Below are 20,471 nucleotides of genomic sequence, written 5' to 3' on the forward strand. Positions count from 1 at the left end.
CTGTCAGAAAGCGGCTTGAAGATGATCTGTAAAACATCATCTATGCAACATTTTGACCAAAGAACCACCATTACATGTTATGTAGACCACAAGGAAGTCTTTTACATTTAGAAAAAAAATGTAATACATATGACTTCTTTAATGCGCCCTATAAACAGAAAAATCATTAATTTTGATACAATGCTAACGTTTCTTATATTAGCATGCCTATGTCAGCATGCTAATGTTTTATGCTAGCTTTTTAGGTAATGTATGTTTACACATACAATAGTGCATTTTGGGTATTTACTCTTTATCTGGTCACATGCTCGCATGCTAATGTTAGCATGCTAACATTTTATGCTTACTATTTCACTTTGTATGTTAATCTAAAAATCCTGGTTTTTGATACTTGCCGCCATCTTGGAAGTTTGCTAACGTCTCTTATATAACATGTTGATATTAGCGTGCTTACGTTTTAGGCTAGCTTTTTAGCTAATTTTCTATGTTCATACCTAAAAATAAATGATAGATATTGATACTTGGCGCCATCTTAATGTTTTATGCTAGCTTTTTAGGTAATTTTGTTTGTTTGAATCTAAAAACATTTGGATACTTGGCGCCATCTTAGAAGTATGCAAACGTCTCTTATATTAGCATACTAACGTTTTATGCTAGCTTTTTAGGTAATTTTGTTTGTTTGAATCTAAAAAGATTTGGATACTTGGCGCCATCTTAGAACTATTCAAGCGTCTCTTATATTAGCATGCTAACGTTTTATGCTAGCTTTTTAAGGTAATTTTGTTTGTTTAAACCGAAAAATATTTGGATACTTGGCACCTTAGAACTATTCAAACATCTCTTATAATACCACGCTAACGTTTTATTCTAGCTTTTTAGGTAATTTTGTTTGTTTAAACCTAAAAATCAAATCAAATCAAATCAACTTTATTTAATATTTGGATACTTGGCACCATCTTAGAAGTATGCAAACGTCTCTTATAATAGCATGCTAACGTTTTATGCTAGCTTTTTAGGTAATTTTGTTTGTTTGAATCTAAAAACATTTGGATATTTGGCGCCATCTTAGAAGTATGCAAACGTCTCTTATATTAGCATACTAATGTTTTATGCTAGCTTTTTTAGGTAATTTTGTTTGTTTAAACCGAACAATATTTGGATACTTGGCGCCTTCTTAGAACTATTCAAACATCCCTTATAATACCATACTAACGTTTTATGCTAGCTTTTTAGGTAATTTTGTTTGTTTGAACCTAAAAATATTTGAATACTTGGCACCATCTTAGAAGTATGCCAACGTCTCTTGTATTAGCAGGCTAATGTTTTATGCTAGTTTTTTAGGTAATTTTGTTTGTTTGAATCTAAAAAGATTTGGATATTTGGCACCATCTTAAAACTATTCAAACGCCTCTTATATTAGCTTGCTAACGTTTTATGCTAGCTTTTTTGGTAATTTTGTTTGTTTAAACCGAAAAATATTTGAATACTTGGCGCCTTCTTAGAACTATTCAAACATCCCTTATAATACCATGCTAATGTTTTATGCTAGCTTTTTAGGTAATTTAGTTTGTTTGAACCTAAAAATATTTGGATACTTGGCGCCATCTTAAAACTATTCAAACGCCTCTTATATTAGCTTGCTAACGTTTTATGCTTGCTTTTTAGGTAATTTTGTTTGTTTGAATCTAAAAAGATTTGGATACTTGGCGCCATCTTAAAACTATTCAAACGCCTCTTATATTAGCTTGCTAACGTTTTATGCTTGCTTTTTAGGTAATTTTGTTTGTTTGAACCGAAAAATATTTGGATACTTTGCGCCTTCTTAGAACTATTCAAACATCCCTTATAATACCATGCTAATGTTTTATGCTAGCTTTTTAGGTTTGATTGATTGATTGATTGAGACTTTTATTAGTAGATTGCACAGTACAGTACATATTCCGTACAACTGAACACTAAATGGTAACACCCCAATAAGTTTTTCAACTTGTTTAAATCGGGGTCCACTTAAATCAATTCATGGTAATTTGGTGTAATTTGGTAATTGATACTTGGCGCCATCTTCGAGCTATTCAAACATCTCTTATAATACCATGCTAACGTTTTATGCTGGCTTTTTAGGTCATTTTGTTTGTTTAAACCTAAAGATTCGGATACTTGGCGCCTTCTTAGAAGTATGCAAATGTCTCTTATGTTATCATGCTAACGTTTTATGCTAGCTTTTTAGGTAGAAAGCGGCTTGAAGATGATCTGTAAAACAATCTATGCAACATTTTGACAAAAGAACGATGTCAGAGTATGTTGGTGGCGAACCCCAAAATGCAGAGATGGCGGCAGGCTTGGTACAGGAAAACATGATTTAATTTAACACTATGGCAAAAAAACAAACAAAAGGGTACAAACAAAAGGCGCGCACAAGGCGGAGAACAAACTTGGCTATGAATTAAAATAGCACAAAGGCTAACTGTCGACAAGAAACAAAAACACTTACTGTGACACGAAGGAACTATGACATGAGCAGAGTGAACAAAAGTAGACAGAGCTACAACGACAAGTATTATGACAGGTAGTAGTGACAACGACAATGACAAGTAGACACAACAATAATCCAGCACTGACTGGAGGTCAAAGCAGGTCTAAATAGCAGCTGGCTGATTGACACACCTGGGGACAGCACTCAGAGAGACAAACAGGAAACTGAACCAAAATAAGAGTGCTGACAGGAAATAAAACAAACAGAGAAAAAACTAAAACTTGACCAAACTGTGAGGGACAAGCCTGACAAACGAATGAATAGTAAATTTGCTTATTTTCTCCTTTTTATGTAAAAAAACAGAAAACAAAATGAATTATGGAAATAACATGAGATTAAAAAGAACTGTAAAGTGATGCATGTGTCTTACCTTCTATGACACACTGCTCTGGTATGGGGATCTGCAGAACCAGGTCCTTGCAGAACTCTCGGATCATCTCCATATTGTTTCTTAGATGGACCAAGAGTCTGTCGGCTTCCCCGACGTCTTCCTCCTCTTTGTTCTTCTGCCTGCTTTGACCTCGCTCCGTCTCCTTGACCCCTCTGTCCGGCACGCCGGCGGACGCGGGGACGTCGTCTGCCACGTTCTCGGCGGGAGGCGACACTTCCTGACTTCCTACTGGGCTTCGCTGGCAGGGCAAAGTGCCGGTGAACGAGACGCTGTCTAGACTGAGCTCCACTCCTTCCGCGTCCTCCCCGCCGTCCGAGTTGATGGACCGCGAGCGCACGGCGTGGAGAGCCAGGCTCTTTGACCTTTTTCAAAACATGATGTTACGACAGTTGAATGCTATTCCAGGACAAAAACTCTGAATTGTAATTGTGCCGCAACTACCGTATTTTCCGGACTAGAGCGCACCGGGATATAAGCTGCACCCACTAAATTTTAGGAGAACATTTTCTTTCCCCATATATTAGCCGTACCGGACTATAATTTGCAGATGTATAGGTTGCGGAATTAGTTATTTACACGGTAAGATTCTTTAAATGTTTATTTACATACCTTAATTGTTTCCAAACGGTGTAGGCAGTAAAACGGCTGATCAAACAAAACAGAAGTCATCATCATGGACCCGCTAGCTGCTAAAGCTAGTTTTTCCAATCAGCTAAAAAGACTCATAACTCCACGGTGACGTCTTGGTGAATTTACTGAGGATTTTGTGAAAATGAAACAATACAGAAGGAATGCCCTTGTAAGTTAATACTACTAACACAGACACTTGTAAATTCATTAGCATTAGGGATGTCCGATAATTGCTTTTTTGCCGATATCCGATATTGTCCAACTCTTAATTACTGATACCGATATCAACCGATACCAATATATACAGTTGTGGAACTAACACATTATTATGCCTAATTTGGACAACCAGGTATGGTGAAGATGAGGTTCTTTTTAAAAAAATGTATAAAATAAAATAAGATAAATAAATTAAAAACATTTTCTTAAAAAAGAAAGTAAAACAATATAAAAACAGTTACATAGAAACTAGTAGTTAATGAAAATGAGTAAAATTAACTGTTAAAGGATAGTACTATTAGTGGACCAGCAGCACGCACAATCATGTGTGCTTACGGACTGTATCCCTTGCAGACTGTATTGATATATATTGATATATAATGTAGGAACCAGAATATTAATAACAGAAAGAAACAACCCTTTTGTGTGAATGAGTGTGAATGAGTGTGAATGGGGGTGGGAGGTTTTTTGGGTTGGTGCACTAATTGTAAGTGTATCTTGTGTTTTTTTATGTTGATTTAATAAAAAAAACAAAAAACGATATCGATAACAAAAAAAAATGATACCGATAACTTCCGATAATAGATTTTAAAGCATTTACCAGCCTGCCGATATTATCGGACATCTCTAATTAGCATATGAGCTAATGCTAACAACGCTAGCGTCTTTATATATCACGATAGCGCGTACAAATATGTATGAAAACACTCCTATTAGACATCTGGGACGGTTTCGTAAGTATGAATTGTTTTAGTTATATTGTAAAACTTACAAACGTTGCTCGGAGTAATGAATGAAGAATCCATACGAGTAGAAATGCTATGGACGGCGAGAAGACTGAACAGCACTCCGGTGGGGAAAAAAAAGAAAAAAGCAGTACCAATAAATGGAAGGACACTGCAGCACCTGCAGTGAGCAAATTCCCCCAAAAGATGGCGCCATAGCACAAACAATTAATTGTATTGTTTTGTTTTTGTCATGATCCGTTACCCGGATCATGGCATGATTTATGTTGGTAATGTTTCTGTTTTAGTCTGTTTCCTGGGTGCACCCGCTTTCCCTGTTTACTGTTGGTTCCCATGGGCACTGATTCTCCTCACCTGTCTTAGTTTTGCAATTAGTGTTCCCACCAGGTGTTTTGGTTAGTCACTCCCCTTTATAGTTTCCTGTCACCCAGCAATAGTGGCTGGGTCAATGTTTGCTTTATGCAACATTTACGTTCCCCTGGTTTTCTCCTCGTTGTAGTAAGTTTGTGCACGCTAGCATTCCTTGTTTATCACCCTTGGTGACATTTTATTTTTTGTTTAGCTCCACGCTTGCTAGCGTCCTCTGTTTTGTAATTTTGATCCTGCCTTAAAATAATTAATGCTAGCGTGCACAAACTTACTACAACGAGGAGAAAACCAGGGAGACGTAAATGTTGCATAAAGCAAACATTGACCCAGCAACTATTGCTGGGTGACAGGAAACTGTAAAGGGGAGTGACTAACCAAAACACCTGGTGGGAACACTAATTGCAAAACTAAGACAGGTGAGGAGAATCAGTGCTCATGGAAACCAACAGTAAAGAGGGAAAGCGGGTGCACCCAGGAAACAGACTAAAACAGAAACATTACCAACATAAATCATGCCATGATCCGGGTAACGGATCATGACAGTTTTTTTCTTAAATAAAATATTTTTTTTTTATTGCCCTCAGAAGAAAAATCCATAAATTAGCCGCTCCGTCTTATAAGCCGCAGGGTGCAAATCGTGGGGAAAAAAGACAGAATTCACGGTAAGCCTATTTCCAACTAGGGATGGGGGGACACGGTCTAAAAGATAGCCTCTTGCGATTATAATATACACCAAAATGTATCATTTGGCATATAAATAATACTTTAAACCGAGTTAAAAATGCTCTTAATTAGGCTGCATTAAAAAATTATTACATTGAAAAATAAAGTAGAGGTGTATATTGTAGCATCCCGGAAGAGTTAGTGCTGCAAGGGGTTCTGGGTATTTGTTCTGTTGTGTTTATGTTGTGTTACGGTGCGGATGTTCTCCCGAAATGTGTTTGTCATTCTTGTTTGGTGTGGGTTCACAGTGTGGCGCATATTTTTAACAGTGTTAAAGTTGTTTATACGGCCACCCTCAGTGTGACCTGTATGGCTGTTGACCAATTATGCCTTGCATTCACTTGTGTGTGTGAAAAGCCGTAGATATTATGTGACTGGGCCGGCAAGCAAAGGCAGTGCCTTTAAGGTTTATTGGCGCTCTGTACTTCTCCCTACGTCCGTGTACACAGCGGCGTTTTAAAAAGTCATACATTTTACTTTTTGAAACCGATACCGGTAATTTCCGATATTACATTTTAAAGCATTTATCGGCAGTCCGATATTATCGGACATCTCTAGTTGTGAAAGGTGGATGACAAGTGGTGTAAATATTCAGTGACGAACCTGTTGAATCTCATCTCTCGTTGCTCCTCCCTCACCGCATGGCTCAGGCTGTGCCGCCGCTGGGGGGGCGGGGAGTCCTCCTGCACCTCCATCTCACTTCCAGCATTCGCCTGTTGCCGCTGTTTTGACGCCCCTGGCCTACTTCCTTTTAGAAGCGACGCGCCGGATGACGGCGGCGGCTCCACTCCATTTTCGCTGTCACACAGAAAAACAGGAAATGCATTTAAGACGTGCTTTTTGATGCTCGTTGGTGGAGTTCCCTCGCAGGAGAAAATTGGAAAACAAATACTGTGTTGATGTTCTGCTCGTTTTATACCATATTTAAAAGGTAGACTGTTACGCGGTTGTCGCGTGGTGATGCGCGGATTGTTCTTCCAAGCCATGCAGCAGGAACTCCGGAGACAAAGGTGCAGGTAGGAAATGATTTATTGATATAAAAATCATTAAAAAAAATACAAAAAATGAACAAAACAAGCCTGTAGCACGGGAAGCTACACGAGGAAAACAAAGCATGTGCACAAGAAAACGCAAAAGGCAAAGCTTAGTTCAGGAATCCAGAGTAACACACTGTGGAAGTCGCTTCCTAGCGGTCCCACTGACAGACACTTCACCGGAGTCAGGCGTGCAAGTTGAACAAAGTTTTTAATGCACATATATTTTATTCCAAGTCTTTCTTCCGCAGAACGTGACTTTTCAGTCCCGTCCGTATCCTCTCTCCCCTCCTGCTCCCGGCCGCTTACTGTTAAAGACAACAGATGGTTAGATTAACACCTACCACATGACAGCTGTGTCTCGCCGTCAGCTCTTGCCCCCACCCCTATCTGATGGTGCTTGTCCTCAGCACCATAGACAGAGGCGGTGACCTTTTCTCCTGCAGGCGCGCTGGCCACATCTCCCCTCCACACACACGTAACCGTTGCATGAGAGCAAACAAAAGCATCAGACTGAGTGAGGCGACAGGCAAGACTAAAAATAGCGCTCTGATTAGTGCTTAGGAACAGGTGAACGTCCCGAACACTAATCAGAGGCAGGTGAACACAATGCATAACCATAGCAACCAAGGAGACACAAAACAGGGGTGCTGAAACTGAACTTAAACAAGTGAATCAAAACGTAAATAAACAATGATCCGGGCAACGGATCATAACATAAACACAAGATCAGGGGTGTCCAAATGTTTTGACTTGGGCCAACCAGGGACAGGTGTGTCCTGATTGCCAATCAGGCACAGGTGGGGCGCTTAGACCAGGGGAAAGTAAATGCTAAATGGATTATACTTGTATAGCGCTTTTCTACCTTCAAGGTACACTGCAAAAAGTCAGTGTTCAAAAACAAGAAAAAAAAATTCAAAAATGAGGGGTATTTTATTTGAACTAAGCAAAATTATCTGCCAATAGAACAAGAAAATTCGGCTTGTCAAGACTTTCCAAAACAAGTCAAATTAGCTAACCTCAATGAACCCAAAAATACCTTAAAATAAGTATATTCTCACTAATAACGAGTGTACTACTTTATGAGTACGTATTTTCTATTGTTTCATTGAAAATAAAACAGCAAAGTCCATTTGGCTGTCATCTGTTTTATTTATGAGACACAATTGTGTCAAAGTCATGATTTTTTTTTTTTCATGCTTGAAATAAGAAATTATTACTTTAAAAAAGTAGTTTTATACTTGTGAGTGTTGATGACACAGCTTTGCAACAGTTGATATTCTACTTTCAAGCATGTTTTACTCACTATAGGTCATAAAATCTCAGCTACAAGCCGTAATATCTTACTGAGATCATTTAGGACCAAAACACTTAAAACAAGTAAAACACTCTAACATAAAATCTTATGTATGGCCGCGCAAGTCCCGGGATGCCCAAAATGTCCATAACACACCCAGCCGAGTCCCACGGGGAGGGGGGATAAAAGTTGAAAAAGTCGGCAAAAGTCCCAAAAATGGTTCAAAATACCTACCCAGGTTCGAGTCCCACAAGTCCCGCCGTCGGCCGGGTTTGCCCACAATGTCCAAAATGTAGAACATTTTTGGGGACTTTTGCTGACTTTTCTCACTTTTCTTCCCCACTTCCCGTAGGACTTTGCTGGGTGCGTTTTGGACATTGTTTGCATCCTGGGACTTGTGCGAGACTGGAACCCGGGGAGGTATTTTGGACAAAATTGGGACTTTTGACCATTTTGGCCACATTTTCCCCTCTTCTTCCCCGCCTTCCTGTGCACCATTGCTGGGTGTGTTTTGGACATTTGGACAAACATAGTTTCAAGCATGTTTTACTCAATATAGGTCATCAAATCTCAGCAACAAGCTGTAATATCTTACTGAGATCAGTTAGGACCAAAACCCTTTAAAACAAGTAAAACACTCTAACATAAAATCTGCTTAGTGAGAAGAATTTTCTTATCAGACAGAAAATAAGCAAATATCACCCTTATTTGAGATATTTCATCTTACTTAGATTTCTGTTTTTGCAGTGTACTCAAAGCGCTTTCACACTATTTCCACATTCACCCATTCATCATCATCGGCGGTCACTCGAACCAGTATGACGATCCTCCTGGTAGGGGTGTATCCCTTTATGGAGGATGCCTGTGCGTAACTTTGTTTAACGTGGGGAGACTGGTGCACAGACAGAAACAGATCAGGGTCCAGTGGCATTGAGTCCAAGACGACTGGGGACCCTTTTCTGCTGCAGCCTTCTTCCGCTATCGCAGCCGTTGTGGTAGTTCTTAAATCTACCGTCTTCCGCCTGCTCCGCCGTTGAGGTCTTCACCGTATCCCTGGCTAGGGGGCAGTCAGGTACTAGGCCTTTGCCAAGGGCCACCTGGGGTAACAGTAGTAAAGGGGTTAACCTCCTAGTGCCCCCAAGACCCCATAGAGGAGCCTCCACTGCCGGATGCACTTAAACGTCATGCCCAGGACACATTCACACACACACATTCACACTCTGATGGCGGACGCTGCCATGCAAGGCCCTAACCATGACCCATCAGGAGCAAGGGCGAAGAGTCTTGCTCAAGGACACAACGGACGTGACGAGGTTGGTAGAAGGTGGGGATTGAACCAGGAACCCACAGGTTGCTGGCACGGCCACTCTCACAACCGTTCCACGCCGTCCCCCTGGTGCTGGCAAATTGAGCCAAAGAGGAAGTGGAAACAAAAATAAGAGCGCTGGACAGGAAATAATACAAGAAACCAATGACTGTCAAGTGAGATCGTGGCAGTTTGATCAATTTGATTGGCGAACATGAAGCCAATGGTCCATAACATGTCCAAAAAAAGTGTTTAAATAGAACTTAATTCTTAATTTTGCTAATAATTGGGTCTTCTCCAATGACTGCACTGCAAAAACTAAAATCTAAGTAAGATGAAATATCTCAAATAAGGGTGATATTTGCTTATTTTCTGTCTGATAAGATCATTCTTCTCACTAAGCAGATTTTATGTTAGAGTATTTTACTTGTTTTAAAGGTTTTGGTCCTAAATGATCTCAGTAAGATATTACAGATGTAGCTGAGATGTTATGACCTATATTGAGTAAAAAATGCTTGAAACTAGAATATCAAGTGTTGCAAAGCTGTGTCATCAACACTCACAAGTATAAAACTACTTTTTTAAAGTAATCATTTCTTACTTCAAGCATGAAAAAAAAAAATCATGATGCCGATGTCAAGATAATGGCACTAGCATTTACTTAATTTAAGAATATTTTTCAACATATTAAGCAAAAAGGTCTCATTTTTTTTCTACCAAGAAAAGTGCACTTGTTATTAGTGAGAATATACTTATTTTAAGCTATTTTTGGGTGCATTGAGGTTAGCTAATTTTACTTGTTTTGGAAAGTCTTGACAAGCCGAATTTTCTTGTTCTATTGGCAGATAATTTTGCTTAGTTCAAATAAAATACCCCTCTTTTTTTTTTTATTGTTTTTGAACACTGACTTTTTGCAGTGTGTAATGTCACATAACGTTCTTTCTCTTTGGGATCAAGTCTAACGCTGTGCAGATGTTTGTGTGCAATTTGGGCTTTTTGTCTACGGCTAAATTCAGTTTTACTCAATGTTTAAGAGTCATCCTGGTCCTGACTGGAAGTGTTGACGGTGGGGGTGAACACACAATACGTTCGTATTCGGGTGCAGTGGAAATAGCTCCATCATGACTCAAATGGGAAAAGCACAAAAAGAAAAAAACAACAACTTGGAGTTGCACCAAATTATAATGCAAGAACAAACTCTCTTAATACCTTTGACCTTTGTGCTTCAGTGGTAAAAACAACTTTCCACAAAAGCGCTGTTTGTGTTTGTGTTGCCCCCCTTCTTCATTCTCATACCCCATGTTCCATTGCAGAAGACCCCAAGCAAAGAGCTTCATTCCTGCACACAGTGTTGTGGTGTGCCACAGGATTGTGTGTGTGTGTGTGTGTGTGTGTGTGTGTGTGTGTGTGTGTGTGTTAAAGTTAAAGTACCAATGATTGTCACACACACACTAGGTGTGCCGAAATTATTCTCTGCATTTGACCTTTCACCCTTGATCACCCCCTGGGAGGTGAGGGGAGCAGTGAGCAGCAGTGGTGGCCGCACCCGGGAATGATTTTTGGTGATTTAACCCCCAATTCCAACCCTTGATGCTGAGTGCCAAGCAGGGAGGTAAAGGGTCCCTTTTTTATAGTCTTTGGTATGACTCGGCCGGGGTTTGAACTCACAACCTACCGACCTCATGGCGGACACTCTAACCACTAGGCCACTGAGTAGGTTGCGTGTGTGTGTGTGTGTGTGTGTGTGTGTGGACCGGGGGGGGAATGGGGGCAAACTGTGACGCATCGGAGAATCCATCATTTTCCGCACCGCTTATCATTGTTCTACGAGTACCGCATTTTTCGGAGTATAAGTCGCACCGGAGTATAAGTCGCACCGCCTGAAAATGCATAATGAAGAAGGGAAAAACATATATAAGTCGCATTTTGGGGGGAAATTTATTTGATAAAAGCCAACACCAAGAATAGACATTTGAAAGGCAATTTAAAATAAATAAAGAATAGTGAACAACAGTAAGAGTAAGTGTACGTTATATGAGGCATAAATAAGCAACTGAGAACGTGCCTGGTATGTTAACGTAACATATTATGGTAAGAGTCATTCAAATAACTATAACATATAGAACATGCTATACGTTTACCAAACAATCTGTCACTCCTAATCGCTAAATCCCATGAAATCTTATACGTCTAGTCTCTTACGTGAATGAGCTAAATAATATTATTTGATATTTTACGCTAATGTGTTAATAATTTCACACATATGTCGCTCCTGAGTATAAGTCGCACCCCCAGCCAAACTATGAAAAAAACTTCGACTTATAGTCTGAAAAATACGGTAACTTCACTTGATCAAAACTTTTTTAACATTTAAAACCACAAAACAATACAGGTATGTATGATTCATACTGATATTGTATCGGACTAAAATCACCGTCTGCCAATACTCAAGGCTTCAATTTCGGTATCTTATCGGAAGTGACAAAGTTGTATCGGGAAACCCTTCTTTTTGGGGGTGAATTTTTAAGCATGTTGATGCCCCAAAAAGGCAATGTAGACGCTGTAATAATAATCATAACAATGAACCCAAACAGGTTATTTCATGAGAGGATCCTTGGACTTCTGTGAGATTCTTTCACATAGTTAAAAGCAAATCTGCCCTAAGACCTAGAGATGTCCGATAAGATCGGACTGCCGATATTATCGGCCGATAAATGCTTTAAAATGTATTATCGGAAATTATCGGTATCGGTTTCAAAAATTAAAATGTATGACTTTTTAAAACGCCGCTGTGTACACGGACGAAGGGAGAAGTACAGAGCGCCAATAAACCTTATAGGCACTGCCTTTGCGTGCCGGCCTAATCACATAATATCTACGGCTTTTCACACACACAAGTGAATGCAACGCATACTGGATCAACAGCCATACAGTTCACACTGAGGGTGGCCGTATAAACAACTTTAACACTGTTACAAATATGCGCCACACTGTGAACCCACACCAAACAAGACTGACAAACACATTTCGGGAGACAACAGAACGAATACCGGTACCCAGAATCCCTTGCAGCACTAACTATTCCAGGACGCTACAATATACACCCCCCGCTACCCCCTACCCTCCCAAGCTCAACCCCGCCCACCGCAACCTCCTCATGCTCTCTCAGGGAGAGCATGTCCCAAATTCCAAGCTGCTGTTTTGAGGCATGTTAAAAAAAATAATGCACTTTGTGACTTCAATAATAAATATGGCAGTGCCATGTTGGCATTTTTTCCATAACTTGAGTTGATTTATTTTGGGAAACCTTGTTACATTGTTTAATGCATCCAGCCGGGCATCACAACAAAATTAGGCATAATAATGTGTTAATTCCACGACTGTATATATCGGTATCGTTTGATATCGGAATCGGTAATTAAGAGTAGGACAATATCGGATATCGGCAAAAAAGCCATTATCGGAACTAAATCCTAAAAAAGACGATGAGAGGCCAAAGTGCATAGAGCAATCTTTGTGTACATGGGGAAATGGCATTAATCCTGAGGAAAATATCACAAACTACCACATGTAATTAATAAAGATTTTTGTTTGCGACTGCTAGACCCACCATGTCATTAGGCCTCTTGTTTAGATATAGTGTACCGTAGAACAGTTAATTAGATTGAAATAAAACATGCCTATTCCACCAGACTTGGGGTCAGAAGGTAAACTCCACCCTGGACTACACTCCAGTCAATGTAGACAAACAAGAGTTCACACCCATGGACCAAAGTCTGCAATTAACCGAACAGGCAAGTCTTAGAAATGTGGGAGGAGGAGCGGAGTACGCCAATAACTTTTTAAATGAGTCAGGCTGACCAGTTGTGGGGGAAGTTTGTTTTGCTATGGACAAGGGCATATACTGTACTATATTTAGAGGTGTCCCGCTCCGATATCAGCAACACAAATACAAATACAAATACAAATATTATACATGTTATATTGCATATCTCTAATATATAATATATTAATATTATATATTCCAAATGTATTACATTTAATTATTAACAATATGTATAATGATATTAATAATAATAATATATATACATATGTGTGTGTATATACTTTATATATATATATGTGTGTGTGTGTATACATACTTATATACATATATTTACACATATACGTATAAATACATATATGTACTAGTGTTGTCCCGATACCAATATTTTGGTACCGGTACCAAAATGTATTTCGATACTTTTCGGTACTTTTCGATACTTTTCTAAATAAAGGGTACCACAAAAAAATTGCATTATTGGCTTTATTTTAACAAATAATCTTGGGGTACATTAAACATATGTTTCATATGCAAGTTTGTCCTTAAATAAAACAGTGAACATACCGTATTTTTCGGAGTATAAGTCGCACCGGAGTATAAGTCGCACTTGCCCAAAATGCATAATAAAAAAGGAAAAAAAACATATAAGTCGCACTGAAAAAAACTGTGACTTATAATCAGAAAAATACGGTACTAGACAATTTGTCTTTTATTAGTAAATAAGCAAACAAAGGCTCCTAATTAGTCTGCTGACATATGCAGTAACATATTGTGTAGTTTTCCATTCTATTTTTTTGTCAAAATTATTATGGACAAGCGGTAGAAAATGAATTATTAATCTACTTGTTCATTTAACATCTGCTTATTTTCTCTTTCAACATGTTCTATCTACACTTCTGTTAAAATGTAATAATCACCTATTCTTCTGTTGTTTGGATACTTTACATTAGTTTTGGATGATACACAAATTTAGGTATCAGTCCGATACCAAGTAGTTACAGGATCATACATTGGTCATATTCAAAGTCCTCATGTGACCAGGGGCCGGTACTTTTTAGAGGCGGTATAGTACCGAATATGATTCATTAGTATCGCGGTACTATACCAATACCGGTTTACCGTACAACCCCTAATAAGTACACACATATACATATATATATACACAAATATATACAGATACACACACACATATACATATATATATACATATATACATATATAAATACATATATACATACCGTATATAAATACATAAATACATATATATACATATATATGTATACACATATATACATATATATACACATACATACATATATATATATATACATATATATATACATATATATATATATATATACATACATACATATATACACATACATATATACTGTATATATATATATACACACATACATATATATATATACACACATACATATATATATATATACACATACATATATATATACACATACATATATATATATATATACACACATACACATATATATATATATATATATATATACACATACACACATATATATATATATATACATACATATATACATACATACATACATACATATATACATACATACATACATACATACATACATACATACATACATACATACATACATATATACGTACATACACATATATACACAAACACATATATATATAAAATCTCAGATACAAGCGCTTCTATACAATGTGGTCACTTCCTGTCGCCAAATGTCAATTACCACTCCACTTTAAATTAAAGACAGCATCAATCCATTCCAGACGGTTAATAATAAATAGGTTTGTATTTTTCATACCTACCATTGGTCTTTGCTTGACTCATTTCACTCGATCAAACCTTATTCTAATATTACGTACTACGAAATGATAAAAGTATGTCTGACTCATGTTGAAATCGTATCGGCCAATACTCAAGGCTCCAATATCGGTATCGTATGGAAAGTGAAAAAGTTGTATTGGAGCGCCCTAACTATGACACTAGTTCTCGGTGGATATGTAGTAGAAATGTAAGTCCGGGATGGGTACCTTTCACATTTGAATCGACACTTGTACTCAATGGTACCAATTTTCACACTGTGTGTGTTCATGGGTAAATAAGTGTTCATTTGTTTAAAAATAGTGATAACTGTGCAGTCCAGTTGTTATATCTTGTTTACTTACACTTACTGTATGAGTCCCATTTGCAAGTGTTATATGGTAGATTGTGCATGCAGTTGCAATTAGATGGCAGTAGTGTATAGGCTATGGTGCCTTGCCTAGTCTGAATCTAGGCGTTTGTTGCTCCCTGAGAAGTGTTTATAATGTAAGGATTGTATTTATTTATTTATCTCTTTGTTTATAATGTATATTTTCTGCTGGATCTACTCTTTTTGTGATGATGTCCTTTTTTTTTGCCGCAGCTGTTACATATACTGTAATATTGTACATGGCAATAGGGATGTGTTATATGTTATATATATTATATAAAAATATAATATAATAATATATCAGTATATATTTGTGGAAGACTCTCTCCTCCGGGTTCCTCGGACCACCAATCACCGACATGACAGCGGCGTTCATGGTTCTGAACAATGATTTATTTTGTAATAAGAGTCTCTTTTTATCCATTGAGCACACAAATGGTTTTCCTTCCAGTGTGTCGTCTGTCTCGCTTTCGCTCGCACTCCACCACCAACTGCCCTCTCCTTCCCGGCTGCTGCCTTTTAACAGAGCGACAGGTGATTAGATAAGCCGGCCCAGGTGTGCCATCTACGCACCTGTCGCTAATCTCGAAGCCGGTTCTGGCGCACCCCGCTTCGCTGCAGGTCCGCAGGCCACGCCCCCCACAATATTATATACTGTATATACAATATGTAAATATTACATATATGTTATATTTTATATTGCTACTATGGTACATTTTTAGTCTACTTTATACCTGCATTATCCTTTCCATCCTTACCCTTTCCATGCTTTGTAACTGAGCTACTGTGTGGAACAATTTCCCACGTGGATCAAAAAACTTTGTCTAAGTCTAAGTCTATTACACACCATGTTTTGATCTTAGTTGTAATTTCGATGACCAAATTTGGAGGTGCCATGTAAAATCCCTAATGCCAATCAGTAGCAACTGCAAATCCAATGTAAATTTGCATCAAGCTAACGCATTTTGAAAAGTGGAGAATAACTGTTTTCAATCAGTCATACTTACTTTATTGGCATGGAAAATTGCAACCTTATCTAGAGACAGTTTGACTGAGTCCAGTCTGAGTGCTTGTTTGCCCGCCAAGTGTTTGAACCGTCCTAGTTTGATTTTACGTTGGTACCCGGTAGTACCGACGGAATTGGTCCATTGCCTATGAAAGTACGGAATACGTAACACGCAACGTCAAGCCTATTCTTACCTGCAGTGTGTGGTGGCGCTCTCCTCGAGCCGCCTCCCCAGCAGCCTGGCGATGGCGCTGAACGAGTTGCTCTGCCGGTACAGGTCTTTCCCGTAGCCTCCCAGCACAGACGGGTAGCGGTCTGTCAGAGCTCGGATCTCCAGCAGCAGCGTGTGGTGGAAAGTGTGATCCATGTTGCCCAGAAGGGACACCAGGTAGACCAAGGAAGTGTGTGCATGTGTCTGAGGAAACGGAAAATCAACATTTATAGTAATAAACATAAACATTTATGATCAATACATTTTCAAATTTTATTTTATTTTTTTAATATATTTTGAGTTAGTGTTGATGTATAGCTCGTAGGGCTCAGAGATACAAACGTTTGTAAAACAATATCAATATTGTGGAGGTCTCGCTCCTCAGGGTTCCTTGGACCACCAATGACGGACATTACAGCGTCGGTCATATTTGCGAACAATGATTTATTTTGCAATAAATGTTCTTTTATGCTTTTCAGCAAATGTCTGTCGTGTCTGTCAATCTCGCCAGTGAGCACACAAATGGTTTTTCTTCCGTCTCTGCTCTCACTCTCGCTCGTGCTCCGACTGCCAACTCTCCACCCTCAACCACCATCAACAACTCTCCGCTTCTCCTTCCCGACTGCTGCCTTTAACAGAGCGACAGGTGATCAGACAAACGCAAGAGTAGTCGTAAAACGTTTCACTCCTATCTCAAAGCCGGTCCTGGCACACCCCGCTTCGCTGCAGGTCCACAGGCCACGCCCCCCCACAAATATATATCACGATAAATCAATATCAATGTAAAAGTGTGTTTGGTTCTTTTTCTTTATTTCGTCGGAAGAAAGCGGAAGTTGTGAAGCAAGTTTGGTTGCATGAACAAAGTAGCTCGCTCTATGGCAGGGGTGTCGAACTCATTTTAGCTCAGGGGCCGTATGGAGGAAAATCTGTGCACCCGCTGTCAGAATAATTGTATCTAAAATATCACAAAACTTTGTGTTGCCATGAGTTCCCGGCGAGAAGACAAAAGCTGTCTTTGATCGTACCAACTAAAAGGCTTGTAAAACTCCACTAAGAAGGATGGGAAGCGACATGAAGGCGTCGGTTTCTTTGATGTATTGTAATCCACAGAGATCTACATAGCGAAGAGGAAGCAGGACCTGACTCCCCTCCAGGCACCTTTTCTTTGAACTGTTTTACGACCTTGTCTTTGAACTGTTTTGTAACCAAAGGCGATGGCTGTTTACGACCCCCGTTCCTTAGAAACAGCTGTTGTTGCCATGTAATCAGGGAAAGTCCAAATAAAAGAGGAGGCGTACAATCTTTCGTCAGAGGGTGGGACGACACTGTGCAAGGGCAGAGTGTCTACGCGTTTCTCCTCAATTCAGCTAAATTTAATTCTGTCTCTGTTTAATTCCTTGCTTCTGGTCTTGTTTAATAGATGTCATTAGTGTTTGAACCTGGCGTTAAAACTAAAAAATAAAGACAACTTCAGATTGTTTTCTTTGTCTTACTTTGGCCAAAATACACATTCTGATAATATTACAATAAAAATATAGAAAAAAATACCGGCAGCGGTAAAGTTTAGATCCATGAAGGAAAGAACAAAATTAATTAATGTTTATAACTAAATACTATTACTTATGCATAAAAATGTGTTTTATTTTGTATTATTTTTTTTTTTTATGAATTAAGTAACGTTTATGACAACATTTTTCCAAAACACAATAAAAAATGTGAGATATAACAAGCTCTAAAAAATTGTGAAGAAAATGTGTATTTTATTTGACTTAATAGAACTTTATAGAAAGTTCTATAAAGTCCAAAAAAATTGTTTATAGAGTTCTATAAAGTCAAATAAAACACACATTTTCTTCACAATTTTTTAGAGCTGGGTGTTATAGCTGAAAACTGTATCACGATATAAGTGTTTTATATCGGTCGATATCGATAATTATTGATATTTAAAAAATAAAATAAAAAAGGAACAGGAAAAAAATTATCAAAATGTTAACTTTTTTATTTTGAATGCCACTTTGTAGAACTTTATAGATAGATAAAGTCAAATAAAACACACAATTTTTTAGAGCTGGGTGTTATGGCTGAAAACTATATCAAGATGTAAGTGTTTTATATCGGTCGATATTGATAATTATTGATATTTAAAAAGAATAAAAAAGAAAAGAAGGAACAGGAAAAAATTATCAAAATGTTAACTTTTTTATTTTGAATGCCACTTTCTAGAACATAATAGAAAGTTCTATAAAGTCAAATAAAATACACATTTTCTTCACAATTTTTTAGAGCTGGGTGTTGTGGCTGAAAACTGTATCACAATGTAAGTGTTTTATATCGGTCGATATTGATAATTATTGATATTTAAAAAAAAAGAAAATGAAAAGAAGGAACAGGAAAAAAATTATCAACATGTTAACTTTTTTATTTTAAATGCCACTTTGTAGAATTTTATAGAAAGTTTTATAAAGTCAAATAAAACAGAAATTTTTTTCACAATTTTTTAGAGATGGGTGTTATGGCTGAAAACTGTATCACAATAATTATTGATATTTAAAAAAAAAAAAAAAAAAGGAACAGGAAAAAAACTATCAAAATATTAACTTTTTTATTTTGAATGCAAAATAGTCTGATTATAATAATAATAATAATTATTTGCCTTTTATGCCAGGACAAGCAACAATAAACAACCACATGCATTTGGACACAGCAAACTTAAAAAAAAAAAAAAGTTGCGCCTTTGTATCCTAAAGCGCTCTATTTTCCCACCGCCTTTGTGCAATAAACTTCACCCAAAAACGGACATAATAATAACGTTTGTCACACAATAGTAATCTGCAAGATTTACACCTTTTGATGCATATGTGTTGTATTTTCACAAAGGGGAAAACCTTATGTGTGCTGGCAGTCACGCTGCATGATTACCCCCCCGTGCTGGATCCAATAACATAGTGAGAGGCGGAGGATTTAACGTCAGCTCTCTTGCAACGTGCAGTCCAAATAAGACCCCCCTCTCCCTTGATAAAACAAAACAAAACAAAAAATGGAGCAAAAAAAAAAAAAAGGAGCTTCTAAGCTCTCCTCTGTGGGAAAATAAACGCTGCTCAGGAGTCTTCAAAACAGATTAAAGCTTGAATATATCAATCATGCTAAAAGGAGGTGAAGAGGAAAGTGCAACACTTAACAGAGAGCACAACAACATGGAGTGGTATGACCCTGGATCACAGCTAGTTATATATATAATTATTATTATTATTATTATTACTATTTATTTGTTTGTTAATATATTTTATTAATATTATTTTTTATTTTTCCCCTCCCTCAGGGGGGGAACTCCACAGGGCGGTTGCTGGTTGTTTCATCTCCATCGTTGGGGTCCCTGCCGGTGGGGTGGGTGGTTCCCGTGTATATATATATATATATATATATATATATATATATATATATATATATATATATATATATATACACACACACACACACACACACATATATACAAACCCCGTTTCCATATGAGTTGGGAAATTGTGTTAGATGTAAATATAAACGGAATACAATGATTTGCAAATCATTTTCAACCCATATTCAGTTGAATATGCTAACTCATAAACTTTTTTTTTTTTTTGCAAATAATCATTAACTTTAGAATTTGATGCCAGCAACACGTGACAAAGAAGTTGGGAAAGGTGGCAATAAATACTGATAAAGTTGAGGAATGCTTCAAACACTTATTTGGAACATCCCACAGGTGAACAGGCAAATTGGGAACAGGTGGGTGCCATGATTGGGTGTAAAAGTAGATTCCATGAAATGCTCAGTCATTCACAAACAAGGATGGGGCGAGGGTCACCACTTTGTCAACAAATGCGTAAGCAAATTGTTGAACAGTTTAAGAAAAACCTTTCTCAACCAGCTATTGCAAGGAATTTAGGGATTTTACCATCTACGGTCCGTAATATCATCAAAGGGTTCAGAG

At 37.8% G+C, this 20,471-nt stretch overlaps 1 protein-coding gene across 1 annotated transcript in view; it reads right to left on the reverse strand.

The window, feature by feature from the left end:
- The window catches only part of veph1 (ventricular zone expressed PH domain-containing 1), a 196,653-nt gene that overhangs the window by 44,940 nt on the left and 131,242 nt on the right, over nucleotides 1–20,471 (reverse strand). Inside the window, exons 7-9 of the mRNA XM_061925970.1 lie at nucleotides 16,485–16,705; nucleotides 6,212–6,406; nucleotides 2,904–3,286 (exon numbers count right to left, since the gene is read on the reverse strand). Coding sequence (XP_061781954.1) covers nucleotides 2,904–3,286; nucleotides 6,212–6,406; nucleotides 16,485–16,705 — 799 coding nt within the window. The remainder of the gene's footprint in view (nucleotides 1–2,903; nucleotides 3,287–6,211; nucleotides 6,407–16,484; nucleotides 16,706–20,471) is intronic.

Source organism: Nerophis lumbriciformis, linkage group LG30 (genome assembly GCF_033978685.3).
Source record: "Nerophis lumbriciformis linkage group LG30, RoL_Nlum_v2.1, whole genome shotgun sequence".
NCBI lineage: Eukaryota > Metazoa > Chordata > Actinopteri > Syngnathiformes > Syngnathidae > Nerophis > Nerophis lumbriciformis.